Source organism: Sus scrofa, chromosome 15 (assembly GCF_000003025.6).
Source record: "Sus scrofa isolate TJ Tabasco breed Duroc chromosome 15, Sscrofa11.1, whole genome shotgun sequence".
Taxonomy (NCBI): Eukaryota; Metazoa; Chordata; class Mammalia; order Artiodactyla; family Suidae; genus Sus; species Sus scrofa.
In genome coordinates this window covers 31385468-31400073 of record NC_010457.5, presented here as the reverse complement: position 1 = coordinate 31400073, position 14606 = coordinate 31385468, and the positions used below count along the sequence as shown (strand labels likewise).

Here is a 14606-nt window from a genome sequence, read left to right as displayed (position 1 = left end):
ACAAGCAGATTGTGGTTTATCTGCACAAAAGAGCAGTGTTCATCAGTAAAAGAAATTCGCTGTTTGATACACTAAGCAGTATGGATGACTCTACCCTCAAAACGTTATGCTGAGTGTAAGAAGCCTGACACAAGAGATGGTGTACCATTTGTTTCTATTTACATGAAATTCTAGAAAACACACGTTATAGAGACAGCACAGCACTGGTTGTCAGGGAGTAAAAGTGGGAGGAAATGACTGACTACAAAGGGTGCCAAGGGAACATTTTCAGGTGATGAAAATTGTTATATGATGACCTTGGTGGGTAGGAGTTATACAACTGAATACATTTGTCAAAACTCATGGACTTGCTCCGCTAAAATTGAAATACTTCATTTTATATATGAATTATACCTCTCTAAAGTTCATAAAAGTAAACTAAAGATCATTTAGTATTTGATCTCACATCTTTTAAATTCTTTCTGTATAATTCAGTTGTGTCATATTTAGAGGAGAATACAAAACAATTCAAGACATGGTTCTTGCCTAAAAGTAAGCACATAAAAATTAATTACCAAACATAATAAAAAGTTTATAAATTAAATGCTTTATAAAAGATAGTTATTGTTGGTTTTCTTAATGGTAAATGTGCATCTTCAATTTTAATACATTTCTGATTTTACTATTTTACATTTTATGTAAATGTCAAAATCAAAATAAATTATTTTGAGATAATGTGGGTTAAAATGATAATCTAAATTTTTTATGTTTTCAAAATTCTATATTGTGTATATATTTTTTATTTTTATAAAATAAGGATTCTATTTGACAAATTACTTTGAAAACACCAAGATATAATCTCTCTGGGGAAAATTATAATGACCTCATGATATTTGAGATGGTTTTTAAAGGATGAGCAGAAATTTGCTCAGTGAAGAAAAGATGTAAAAAGGTATGTGTGTATAGAGATCCCAATCAGGAATTCTGAGTAGAGGCAACAAACACTTGCAGAGGCTTAACAGTAAGAAGGGACAAGGCTACTTGAGGAAATGATGGGATATTTGCTTGATTCTTTTTTTGTTTGTTTTCGATTGCTTTCATTGAGGACAGAAGCAAGGGGGCAAGAATTTAAGATGATGTCTCGCTTAGGAGAGAAATTGGATTCAGATTGTGAAGGATCTCATATATTCCATATGCCAAGGAGTTGATATATTTCTTTATCAGTAAATATGCTCAAAGCTAGTTTTATGTTGAGAAATAGAACTCATATTTCTACATCTTTATCATACAAGTTAGGTTTAAAAAAAGATGTAAAGGGGTTCCTTTTGTGACTCCATGAGTTAATAACCCACCTAGTATCCCTGAGGATGTGGGTTAATTCCCTGGTCTTCCTCAGTGAGTTAAGGATCCGACACCTGGCTATGGGGTAGGCTGGCAGCTGCAGCTCTGATTTGACTCCTGGCCTAGGAACTTCCATATGCCTCAGGTGTGGCCCTAAAAAGACAAAAAAAAAAAAAAAAAAAAAAAAAAAAAAAAAAAAAAAGGAAGGAAGAAACATCATTAGGAAAATGAAAAGGCTCAGAGATAGTTCTGGTTGCTAGTCTAGCAGGTAAAGACTTTGGAAGTTGTTGCCCCATCCTCACACACACAAAAAAACCAAAACTGAAAAAATTCAAAATCAACAACTCTTTTTAGGTTTCTCAGAGAATTGAGGACACAGGGCATACTACAGCTCTGAAAACCGGAGAGACAGATGAATACAAGGAGTGACAGCTTACCAGGACTAGAAGCCACTGCTGCTGCAGCAATACTTACAGGGTAATTGACAAATTGCTGGAAACTGAGCAAAGACTAGCTTGACAGAAACTCCTGGAGGCCCTGCTTAGAAAGGGTACGACACTTTCATGAGTTTTAATACCAGCCACTCCACCCCAGGGAGAAGACTGGAGGAAAATCCACTTGTGCTCTAGTGGGCGGGGGATGGGGGTTGAGCAGGAAAGTAACCATCTTGAAATATGCTCAGAGCTTCCTGTTCTTAACAAAGATCTGTTTTTACCAACACTTAACCAAGATGGGTCTTACCAGAGCCTACCCAAGGTGGGGCAAGGGCAGTACCCTTTTCCATCCCTCTCTGTACTTCTTGTTTCAGCTAAGGATGGAGTGAGCTGAAGGGCACTGAAGGTCGAAGCCAAGAGACCCAGACCACCACACCACTGAGATTTCATCACAGGATTAAAGACCAGTTCCTCTCCAACCCCAAACTTAACTGCCACATCGGCAGGGTTCCTGTGTTATAACAGAGAGTTATCATGCAAAGAACTGCAAAGTGCAGACTAAGAAGAAGTCTCTAAAATCCAAAGACATTTTAAGAGACAAAAACAAGGATAGTAGAGGAAAAAGTAGCCTCAAATAGCTACCTCAGAAACTGTTCCTTTGAAATGGTCACAATTTTATAAAATTCGTTTCTAAAGAAATTCGTGCCCAGGGCACTGTTGAAAATAACAGAGGAGTTTTATAGCTGGGTGTGGTATTTGAAAAAATTGGATGACTGATACCATTGTCATCTCAGTATTATTGTGGGCAGACCCAGAGCCGTGCTTTCCTAAAGAGCAACAGCTTCATGCAGAAGGATAAGGGAGGTTAGGGGATAAATATAGAGTTTGTGAAAGTAATCTACCAAATAATGATAAGCTGGGAAGTTGAGAAACAAATACTTAGACTCACTACAATGTAGAACTTCAGTTCCCAGAAAAATATTATAAGACATGCAAAGATAGGAGTTCCCGTCGTGGCGCAGTGGTTAACGAATCCAACTAGGAACCATGTGGTTGCCGGTTCGATCCCTGCCCTTGCTCAGTGGGTTAACGATCTGGTGTTGCCATGCACTGTGGTGTAGGTCGCAGATGCGGCTCGGATCCCGCATTGCTGTGGCTCTGGCGTAGGCTGGCAGCTACAGCTCCAGTTAGACCCCTAGCCTGGGAACCTCCATATGCCGCGGGAGCAGCCCAAGAAATGACCAAAAAAAAAAAAAAAAAAAGACATGCAAAGATAAAGGAAAGTATGACCTGTACACCTGAAAAAATACAAGAAATAGTTGTAAGTATACACATGCATAATAACTCAGTTTCAAAATACATGAAGCAAAATATAAGGAAAATAAAGAATATTCTACGGTTATAGTTGGAGATAGGCACATATCCCTCTCAGAAATTGAAGCTGACAACACTTAATGACTTCAACCCAGCCAGAATCCAGATTGGGAATTGAACCCACAGTTTTTTAAATTAGATTCACTCACCTGGTGTCTGGGCTTATTGAAGTTCAGGTTCTTTTTGTCTCAGCACAGAAGGAGTTCAGCCAGAGACAAAGTGATAGGCAAGAAGTAGATTTATTAGGATAGGGCATTCCCATCGTGGCTCAGTGCAGATGAATCTGACTAGCATCCATGAGGACACAGGTTTGATCCCTGGCCTTCCTCAGTGGCTTAAGGATCCGGCATTGCCATGAGCTATGGTGTAGGTCACAGATGCAGTTCGGATCCCGAGTTGCTATGGCTGGCAGCTGCACCTCCAATTTGAACACTAGCCTGGGAACCTCCATTTGCCATGGGTGTGGCCCTAAAAAGACCAAAAAAAAAAAAAAAGTTTATTAAGATAAAACACTTGAGAGATAGATACAAGTGGGCAGGCAAAGAAGTGTTTGGTGGGCTACATTAGTATAATCCTAGGAGAATGGGGAGGGAGAAAAGACTGACTCTTCCTCTTTCTTTGAAGGGACCATAGATAGGGCTTACATCTTTAGCTCCTCCTTTTTAACCTGTAAGAGAGTATTTGACCCTATGAGGTCAAACTAGCACTGTCATGGTGCTTATTCATATCAGCAGAGGGGCGACTACATAGGCTAAAATATGTTGCATCATCATAGGTCTCCATATAATGAGGGTCTCCTACTTTGGAACATCATTTTCCCCTTAAATTCCTGTCCTTGGTCCTAAGGTTTTGCTGAACTTGAATGCAGGCCTCATTTTGTCTTTCATTTAATGACCTGGGGCATATCTCATGCTTTTATTGATGCTTTTATAATTAAACATGCTTGCCTTCTGATGGCTTTCCTGAGTGATTATTAACTTCCAGTGGTCTCCCCAAATTACTTAGGTTTCTCTCTCCCAATTGGGACTTCTACAACTACCTGTATAACTATCCTACTCCATCCCTACAATTAGTAGTTTTGAAAATCAACAGAAAAACTATACAATAAAAAAACAGCTTGTGAGTTCTCTTGTGGTGCAGCAGCTTGGATGCAGGTTTGATCCCTGGCTTGGAAATGTCCATGTGCTATGGGCATGACCAAAAAAAAAAAAAAAATCAGCTGAATAGATTCAAGCACTATCATATCTCTTGATTTAATTGGTATATAATACTATGATTAGTAACAGCATGTTCCTTTTAAATGTACATAGTACACTCTTTTAAATGTACATAGTTTATTAGGGCTGCTTCCATGGTATATGGAAGTTCCACAGCCATGCCATGTGGGATCCAAGCCTCAGTGCGACCTACACTGCAGCTCATGGCAATGCCGGGTCCTTAACCCACTGAACCAGGCTAGGGATCAAAGCTGCATCCTCATGGATACTAGTTGGGTTTGTAACCCACTGAGCCATAATGGGAACTCCAAGGTACCATACAAATTTGATGATTTTTTGTTGTTGTTCTATTTCTGTGAAAAATGTCATTTTTTACTCCTTGTCTCTCACGTTTTGTTTTTACTGTCTTATTTGTGTATCTCCTAACTAGTTATTGTAGTTATAGTTGATCGTACACTTTTGTATTTTAACCATCCTACTAGCTTTTTTAAAGTGGGTGGTCTGTTGCCTTTACTGTATATTTGTGTTTATACAGTAGTGAGATTGTTTCTTCCATATATTTTCTTATTTCTAGTTATGGTCTTTAAAAAAATTTTAAAGTATAGTTGATGTACAATAGTATATAAGTTATAGGTGTATAATATAGTGATTCACAATTTTTACAGGTCATATATTCCATTTATAGTTACTATAAAGTATTGGCTATCTTCTCCATATTGTATAATATATTTGAAATGTATCTTCTGTAGAGAGCATATAAATGGAGCAGGGTTAAAAGAAGGGTCTATCCTGCCAATCTTTGGTTTGAGTTTTTAGTCCATTTACATTTAATGTTGTTATTGATAAGCTAATGCCATTTTGCTAGTTTTCTTTGTGTCTTATCTCCTTTTTTCCTCCATTCCTACAGCATGGTCTTTTGTTTTAAGAAGATATGTTCTAGCCTGTCATTTTAATTCTGCTTATTTTACTGTATTATTTTGTGTTTACTTCTTTTTTTAAATTTTTTCGTCTTTTTTAGGGGCACATCTGTGGCATATGGAGGTTCCCAGGATATGGGTCGAATTGGAGATGTAGCCACTAGCCTACACCATAGCCACAATAACACCAGATACAAGCCACGTCTGAGACCTACACCACAGCCTACAGCAACGCTGGATCCTTAACCCACTGAGTGGAGCCAGAGATCTAACCCATGTCCTCATGGATACTAGTTGGGTTCATTTCCGCTGAGCCATGACTGGAACTCCTGTGTTTATTTCTTAAAACAGTTGTCCCTTGATATCTGTGGGGGATTTATTCCAGGACCCCCTGCATATATTGAAATCCGCAGATATTTAAGTCCTTTACACCTGGGGTTCTACATCTACATATGGTGAGCCAACTGTATATTTATTGAAAAATATGTGCATATAAGTGGACCTTCACAGTTCAGACCCATGTTGTTAAAGGGTCAACTGACATTCCCATGGGAGTTTACCTATAACCATTTAGTGGAGGGTAAATAGAAACTCAGTTTTGGTAACACATAGAAACTACTCCTGTATAGCTCACTTTCCATTCTCCTTCGTACTGTTGTGATACAAATTACATTTTTTATACAATATAAGCCTGTCAACACCATGATATAAATGTTGTTTTATGCAGTTGTCTTTTAAATCAGGAATAAAAAAAAAACTTAAAATTCCAAAATAAAATTATACTGTTTTTATTTTTGTTTTGTTTTGTTTTTGCTTTATAGGACCCCACTCACAGCATATGGAGGTTCCCAGGCTAGGGGTCCAATCGGAGCTGTAGCCGCTGGCTTATGCCATAGCCACAGCAATGCAGGATCCAAGCCGCATCTGCAACCTATACCACAGCTCACAGCAATGCCAGATCCTTAACCCACTGAGCAAGGCCAGGGATCAAACCTGCAACCTCATATTCCTAGTTGGATTCATTAACTACTGACCCACGCGAGAACTCAAAATTATACTGTTGTTTATATTTAGCCATGTAGTTATCCTTAATGATAGTCTTTATTTATTCTTGTGGATTTTAGTTATGATCTAACATGCTTTCATTTCATCTTTAATCTTATTTTCTAGGAAAGATCTACTGACAAATTCTTTTTTTTTAATGAATTAATTTATTTATTTATTTATTTATTTATTTATTGTCTTTTTGCCATTTCTTGGGCCACTGCTGAGGCATATGGAGGTTCCCAGGCTATGGGTGCAATCGGAGCTGTAGCCGCTGGCCTGCGCCAGAGCCACAGCAACACAGTATCCGAGCCGAGTCTGTGACCTACACCACAGCTCACGGCAATGCCAGATCCTTAACCCACTGAGCAAGGCCACGAATTGAACCCGCAGCCTCATGGTTCCTAGTCGGATTCATTAGCCACTGAGCCACAACTGGAACTCCAACAAATTCTTTTTGTTCATCTGAATATCTTAAATTCTCCTTTTAAGTATTGTTTTGCTGGATATTCAGTTCTTGTTGATTGTCATTTTCCGTTAGTAATTTGAATGTGTCATCCTCTGTCTCTGACCTTCATGTTTCCCAATTAATGTAATTGATGTAATTGAGGTTCCCTTGTATGTGATGAGTCAGTCTTGCTGCTGTCAAGTTTTTCTGTGGTTTCTAACAGTTTAACTGTGATATATCTAGATGTGGCAATTTTCTATTTGTATTATTTCTTTTATATTTATCATTTGACATTATTCTGCAAAAAAGAGTTATTCCCTCCCTCACCTAAAAAAATTAGTATCAATTTAGATATGTGGATTCTTATTTTATTTAGAATAGTATCCATTCTTGTTATTAATTATTTTGAAACTTAAATTTTCTCATTTGGGTGGTGGGAGCCCCTTTTAATTGCCTCTCATGTTTTTTGATTTGTTCCCATCAGATTTTGGGACATCTTTACTTAGTGGCACAAGACGTTTAGCCTGATCTTGTATTTTCCCTGCCCCAGCTCTGAAATTAGCCAGTTCTCCCAAGGAGTCCTGGTTTCTTTTAGTGTGGAATAGTTTATAGGGCATTATGTACGTTCATTGTTATTGGACTAGGTTTGCTTCTAGGTGCTAATAGTGGACAGAGATAGCAAATACATATAAATTTAAATTTTTCCAGAGTTTTTTTTTTCTTTTTTGGCTGCCCCACATCATATGGAGTTCCTGGGCAAGGGATCAGATCCCAGCCATAGTTGTGACCTAAACTGCAGCTGCGACAACACCAGATCCTAAACGTACTGAGCCAGGCTGAAGATTGAACCTGTATCCCAGCATTCTCAAGATGCCGCCAATCCTGTTGCGCCACAGCAGGAACTCCTAAATTTTTAGAAGTTTTTATTTGTTTATTTATTTATTTATTATTATTATTATTTTTTTTTTTTGTCTTTTTGCTATTTCTTGGGCCGCTCTCACGGCATACGCAGGTTCCCAGGCTAGGGGTCCAATCGGAGCTGTAGCCACCGGCCTACACCAGAGCCACAGCAACGTAGGATCCAAGCTGCGTCTGCAACCTACACTACAGCTCACGGCAACGCCGGATCGTTAACCCACTGAGCAAGGGCGGGGACCGAACCCGCAACCTCATGGTTCCTAGTCGGATTCGATAACCACTGCGCCATGATGGGAACTCCTAGAAGTTTTTAAAAATTAAAGTATAATTGATTTACAATATTGTTTTAGTTTCAAGTATACAGCATAGTGATTTGGTATTTTTGTAGATTATCTTCCATTATAGGTTATTACAAGATAAATGGTTATAATTCTCTGTACTATACATGTATAGTATATCCTTGTTGCTTATTTATTTTATATAAGAGTTTATATCTCTTAATCCCAAACCCCTAATTTGTCCCTCCCCCCTTCCCACTCCCGTTTGGTAACCACAGTTTATTTTCTATACCTGAGAGTCTATTTCTGTGTTGCATATACATTCACTGTATTATTTTTTAGATTCCATATATAAGTGATATCATATGGTATTTGTCTTTCTCCATCTGACTTATTTCGCTTACTGTGATAATCTTTACGTCAGTCTATGTTGCTGCAAATGGCATTATTTAGTTCTTTTTTACGGCTGGTTAGTATTCCATTTTGTATATATTCCACATCTTCTTTATCCATTCATCAGTCAATGGACATTTAAGCTGCTTCCATGTCTTGGCTATTGTAAATAGTGCTGCAGTGAACATTGGAGGGCATGTATCTTTTTGAATTATGGTTTTCTCCAGATATATGCCCAGGAGTGGGATTGCTGGATCACATGGTTTTTCCATATGTAGGTTTTTTTAAGGAATCTCCATACCATTCTTCACAGTGGCTACAGCAACTTACCTTCCCATCAACAATTCAAGAGGGTTCCCATTTCTCCATATGCATTCTTAGAGTGTTAATCAGCCTAGGCTCTTGGATCATGAGCTTCACAGGTGTTTCACAGGTGGGACAGGATGGCTGGAGTGGGATGAAATTGGGTTTTCCCTTCCACAGGTCAGTTAAGCTTTGGTTGACTAGTTTCCTCAAAAGGCACACCTTATTAGGAATAGAGTGCTCTGACCTTTTTTTTTTTTTTTTCCCAGTGTACAGCAAGGGGATCAAGTTATCCTTACATGTATACATTACATTTACATTTTTTCCCCACCCTTTGTTCTGTTGCAACATGAGTATCTAGACAAAGTTCTCAATGCTATTCAGCAGGATCTCCTTGTAAATCTAAGTTGTGTCTGATAAGCCCAAGCTCCCAATCCCTCCCACGCCCTCCCTCTCCCATCAGGCAGCCACAAGTCTGTTTTCCAAGTCCATGATTTTCTTTTCTGTGGAAATGTTCATTTGTGCTGGATATTAGATTCCAGTTATAAGTGATATCATATGGCATTTGTCTTTCTGGCTCATTTCACTCGGTATGAGATTCTCTAGTTCCATCCATGTTGCTGCAAATGGCATTATGTCATTCTTTTTTATGGCTGAGTAGTATTCCATTGTGTATATATACCACCTCTTCCGAATCCAATCCTCTGTCGATGGACATTTGGGTTGTTTCCATGTCCTGGCTATTGTGAATAGTGCTGCAATGAACATGCGGGTGCGTGTGTCTCTTTTAAGTAGAGTTTTGTCCGGATGGATGCCCAAGAGTGGGATTTTGGGGTCATATGGAAGTTCTATGTATAGATTTCTAAGGTATCTCCAAACTGTTCTCCATAGTGGCTGTACCGGTTTACATTCCCACCAGCAGTGCAAGAGGGTTCCCTTTTCTCCACAGCCCCTCCAGCACTTGTTATTTGTGGACTTATTAATGATGGCCATTCTGACTGGTGTGAGGTGGTATCTCATGGTAGTTTTGATTTGCATTTCTCTTATAATCAGCGATGTTGAGCATTTTTCCATGTGTTTGTTGGCCATCTGTATATCTTCTTTGGAGAAATGTCTATTCAGGTCTTTTGCCCATTTTTCCATTGATTGATTGGCGTTTTTGCTGTTGGGTTGTATAAGTTGTTTATATATTCTAGAGATTAAGCCCTTGTCGGTTGCATCATTTGAAACTATTTTCTCCCATTCTGAAAGTTGTCTTTTTGTTTTCTTTTGGGTTTCCTTTGCTGTGCAAAAGTTTTTCAGTTTGATGAGGTCCCATGGGTTTATTTTTGCTCTAATTTCAGTTGCTTTGGGAGACTGACCTGAGAAAATATTCATGATGTTGATGTCAGAGAGTGTTTTGCCTATGTTTTCTTCTAGGAGTTTGATGGTGTCCTGTCGTATATTTAAGTCTTTCAGCCATTTGGAGTTTATTTTTGTGCATGGTGTGAGGGTGTGTTCTAGTTTCATTGCTTTGCATGCAGCTGTCCAGGTTTCCCAGCAATGCTTGCTGAATAGACTTTCTTTTTCCCACTTTATGTTCTTGCCTCCCTTGTCAAAGATTAATTGACCATAGGTGTCAGGGTTTATTTCCGGGTTCTCTATTCTGTTCCATTGGTGTGTCTGTCTGTTTTGGTGCCAGTACCACACTGTTTTGATGACTGTGGCTTTGTAGTATTTCTTGAAGTCTGGGAGAGTTATGCCTCCTGCTTGGTTTTTGTTTCTCAGGATTGCTTTGGTGATTCTGGGTCTTTTGTGGTTCCATATAAATGTTTGGATTGTTTGTTCTAGTTCTGTGAAAAATGTCATGGGTCATTTGATAGGGATTGCATTGAATCTGTAGATTGCTTTGGGTAGGATGGCCATTTTTACAATATTGATTTTCCCAATCCAGGAACATGGAATATCTTTCCATTTCTTTACATCTTCTTTGATTTCTTTGATTAAAGTTTTATAGTTCTCGGCATATAGGTCCTTTACCTCCTTGGTCAGGTGTATTCCGAGGTATTTGATTTTGTGAGGTGCAATTTTAAAAGGTATCGTATTTTTGTATTCCTTTTCTAATATTTCATTGCTGGTATACAGAAATGCCACTGACTTCTGAATGTTAATCTTACATCCTGCCACTTTGCTGAATTTATTAATCAGTTCAAGTAGTTTTTGGGTTGAATCCTTAGGGTTTTCTATGTATAGTATCACGTCATCTGCATACAGTGACAGTTTGATCTCTTCTCTTCCTATCTGGATGCCTTTGATTTCTTTGGTTTGTCTAATTGCTGTGGCTAGGACTTCCAACACTATGTTGAAGAGCAGTGATGAGAGTGGGCATCCCTGTCTTGTTCCAGATTTGAGTGAGAAGGCTTTCAGTTTTTCCCCATTGAGTATTATATTTGCTGTGGGTTTATCATAAATGGCTTTGATTATATTCAGGAATGTTCCCTCTATACCCACTTTGGCGAGGGTCTTGATCATGAATGGATGTTGGACTTTGTCAAATGCTTTTTCTGAGTCTATTGAGATGATCATATGATTTTCGACTTTTTTTTTTGTTAATGTGGTGTATGATGTTGATTGATTTGCGTATGTTGAACCATCCTTGTGAACCTGGGATGAACCCAACCTGGTCATGTTGTATAATTTTTTTGGTATGTTGTTGGATTCGGTTGGCTAAGATTTTGTTGAGAATTTTTGCATCTATATTCATCAATGATATTGGGCGATAGTTTTCTTTTTTGGTGGTATCTCTGCCTGGTTTTGGAATGAGGGTGATGGTGACCTCATAGAATGTCTTTGGGAGTATTCCTTCTTCTTCAACCTTTTGAAAGAGTTTAAGGAGGTTGGGCACCAATTCCTCTTTATATGTTCGATAGAATTCACCTGTGAAGCATCTGGTCCTGGACTTTTGTTTGTAGGGAGTGATTTTGTGACCTCTTCAATTTCATTTCTAGTGATCGGTTTGTTCAGTTGGTCTGTTTCTTTTTGATTCAGTTTTGGCAGGCTGTAAGATTCTAGAAAATTGTCCATTTCTTCCAGATTGTCAAACTTGTTGCCGTATAGTTGTTCATAGTATTCTCTTATGGTTTTTTGTATTTCTGCTGTATCCGTTGTGATTTCTCCTTTTTCATTTATAATTTTGGTTATTTGGGTTCTTTCTCTCCTCTTTTTAGTGAGTCTGACCTGTTTTAACATGGTTCCTTTTCCTCTTTCCCTGTCCGAAATGTGGGGTTATTTTTCTCCAGTTATTACTGTCAGAATCTTGTTCAGCTTCTAGAGGTAAATCTCACATTATTGTGAGGTCTCCCCAGGACTGGGTTCTCTTGGCGTTTTTAACTCTTGGAGTTGACCACGCTGGGGCTTCATCAGTTCATAGAGGGTTCCCCCTTCCATTGCCATTTTCCTGCCCAGCACTGGCTCCTCTAGCAGTGTCTGCCCCTCATCTCTTCTCTCCTGAGCTCTGATTCCCTGTGCTCCACTGGTAGTTTCTTAAACCTTGGGGGTAGCACTTTACCCTGTATTCGCTCTGCCCTTTCTTATGGATCCAAGAAGGGTTGTTGATTCTTCAGTCTGTGGGTTTTTCACTTATTGCTAGGATGGAGGGGTGATTTTCAAGCTCCTTACATGCAGAACAAGAAACCCACTTACAGTTTAAAAGAGTGAATAATATCACTGATATTCTTGAAATTTTAAGCTGTGATATGTGTTTTTTTGTATTTCTTTAGATATAAAGTTGGGAACTGTATGGTTCACAGTTAGTATTCTGATAAAACTTCACATAGTTGAGCATATAAATTCTAATTGTTTTTTCATGAAGCTCCAAAAAATTTAGATTCTTTGTGTACTTTATATATGTATATATAATTAAATATTTGGACATAACCAGATATACAGTTAAAAGATTATTTTTAATTTCTGTTAATGTTTTTGTCTTTGTTCAGTATTTTAAACACTCTGATTCATTTTCTTTTTATCCAGGTTGAAGATTGTAAAAATTTCTTTTAAGTGCAAACAGTTTTTTATTCAACTTAGAAAAGAATTGGTGAGTATTAAGCTAATACTTAATAATATAAATTAAATCTTTTAAGAAATAAGTAGTCACTCATAAAGTTCCTATTGTGGCCCAGCAGCTTAAGGACCCAAATAGCATCGATGAGGATGCAGGTTCAGTCCCTGGCCTCACTCAGTGGGTTAAGGATCTGGCGTTGACACAAAGTACAGCGTAGGTCACAGATGCAGCTTGGATCTGATCTGACGTTGCTGTGGCTGTGTTGTAGGCTGGCAGCTGCAGCTCCGATTCAACCCCTAGCCCAGAAATTCCATATGCTGCAGGTGTTGCCCTAAAAAGTGGGGAGGGGGGATAAGTAGTCATTTATGACAGTATTTTTAGTATGAGTAAAAATGTTACTAAGAATGTTGATAACTGTCTACTTAGTTAATTCACATTTTATGACAAAGTATTTCCCTGCTCTTTCTGTGGTTCTAATTTGAAGTTATTCTAGGTGTCCATTCTGCTGTCTCTTGAGCTTATAAACTGACCTCAGTTGTTCATTGTTAGTCCTCAGGGTCCATTCATGAGGGAAGTAGTAACTGAGCATTTTTATGTTCTTTTTCTTTTCCTTCTCTATCTCTCTCTTTTTTTTTAAACTAAGTCTACAGCACTTCCTTTCGTACAGACATTTTAGGGAGCCTGAGTGTTTAATTTTGTTTTTAATTCATGAACATGTAGTATATTTCCTCCCTTGGTTGGAGTGGTAATGTCTTTTTTTTTATACATTAAATACAACACGTTGAATTATCTTAGAAAGTGCAATGTGGGAAAGACTTTCATCTTATAAATGGTTTTATCTATTTCATCAAATTAAAGTAACCTTATCCTTTGATTTACAGTATTAGAAATATTGACAAATTAGTGCACATGTATTTGTATATGTGTATAAAATGTGTTCAAAAACCTTAAAAATGTACTTGAATCAAATGCGTTTTATAGAGAATATTAGTCTACTAAGTGACCATGATTCATCATTTATACTCAAAATGTAGAAGTTTTTGTTGAAATAAAGCAGACAGACCTTAAGCGTTGTGCTTGGTAAGTACGTAATATACATGTTATTGTGTAGACCATTCCTACCACCACCCCAGAGCTGCTGTTATTGCTACTGGAGCTGATGCCCTCTCGCTGTTAACTCTCCCAAACCCTTATTATTATTCTCATTCATATCATCAGGAATTAGTTTGCTTTAAACAATGAAATCCTACAGAAAGTTTTCTCTTTTGTCTGCCTTCTTTCCCTTAACACCGTGAGACTCAGCCATGTTGTTTCACATAGCAATAGCTTGCTCCATTGCTCTGTGGTATTCTACTGATTGAATATGCCATAAATAAGTTATTCATTCTTACTGTGTTAGTGGACAGTTTTGCCATTTCCAGGTTGTGGCTATTGTTACTAATGCTGTTAATGAACATTCTAGTATATGTTTCAGTGAAGTTTAGAGGAAAAAATATAAAATATAAATCTTTTCTGAAAACTAAATAACATTTATTTTATTTTATTTTAGTCTTTTTGCCTTTTCTAGGCCACTTCCGTGGCATATGGAGGTTCCCAGGCTAGGGGTCGAATCTAAGCTGTAGCCACCAGCCTGCGCCAGAGCTACAGCAACTCAGGATTCGAGTCGTGTCTGCGACCCACGTCACAGCTCACGGCAACGCTGGATTGTTAACCCACTGAGCAAGGGCAGAGATCGAACCCGCAACCTCATGGTTCCTATTCGGATTTGTTAACCATCGTGCCACAATGGGAACTCCTAAAAAATTTTTTAAATCAAAAAAAGAAAAGAAAAGATCTATAACTTGGGCCTGTGTTAAAATTCTGCATGCTGCAGGCACGGCCAAAAGAAAAAAGAAAAAAAAGTAAAATAGCCCAGAAT

The 14606-nt window shown here is 38.2% G+C and overlaps 1 protein-coding gene across 4 annotated transcripts in view; it reads left to right on the top strand.

The window, feature by feature from the left end:
• PTPN4 (protein tyrosine phosphatase, non-receptor type 4) overlaps positions 1-14606 on the top strand; it is a 197585-nt gene that overhangs the window by 102905 nt on the left and 80074 nt on the right. For all 4 annotated transcript variants that reach the window (XM_003133309.4, XM_005654169.3, XM_005654170.3 and 1 more), the window contains exon 11: positions 12658-12721. In XM_003133309.4, coding sequence (XP_003133357.1) covers positions 12658-12721 — 64 coding nt within the window. The remainder of the gene's footprint in view (positions 1-12657; positions 12722-14606) is intronic.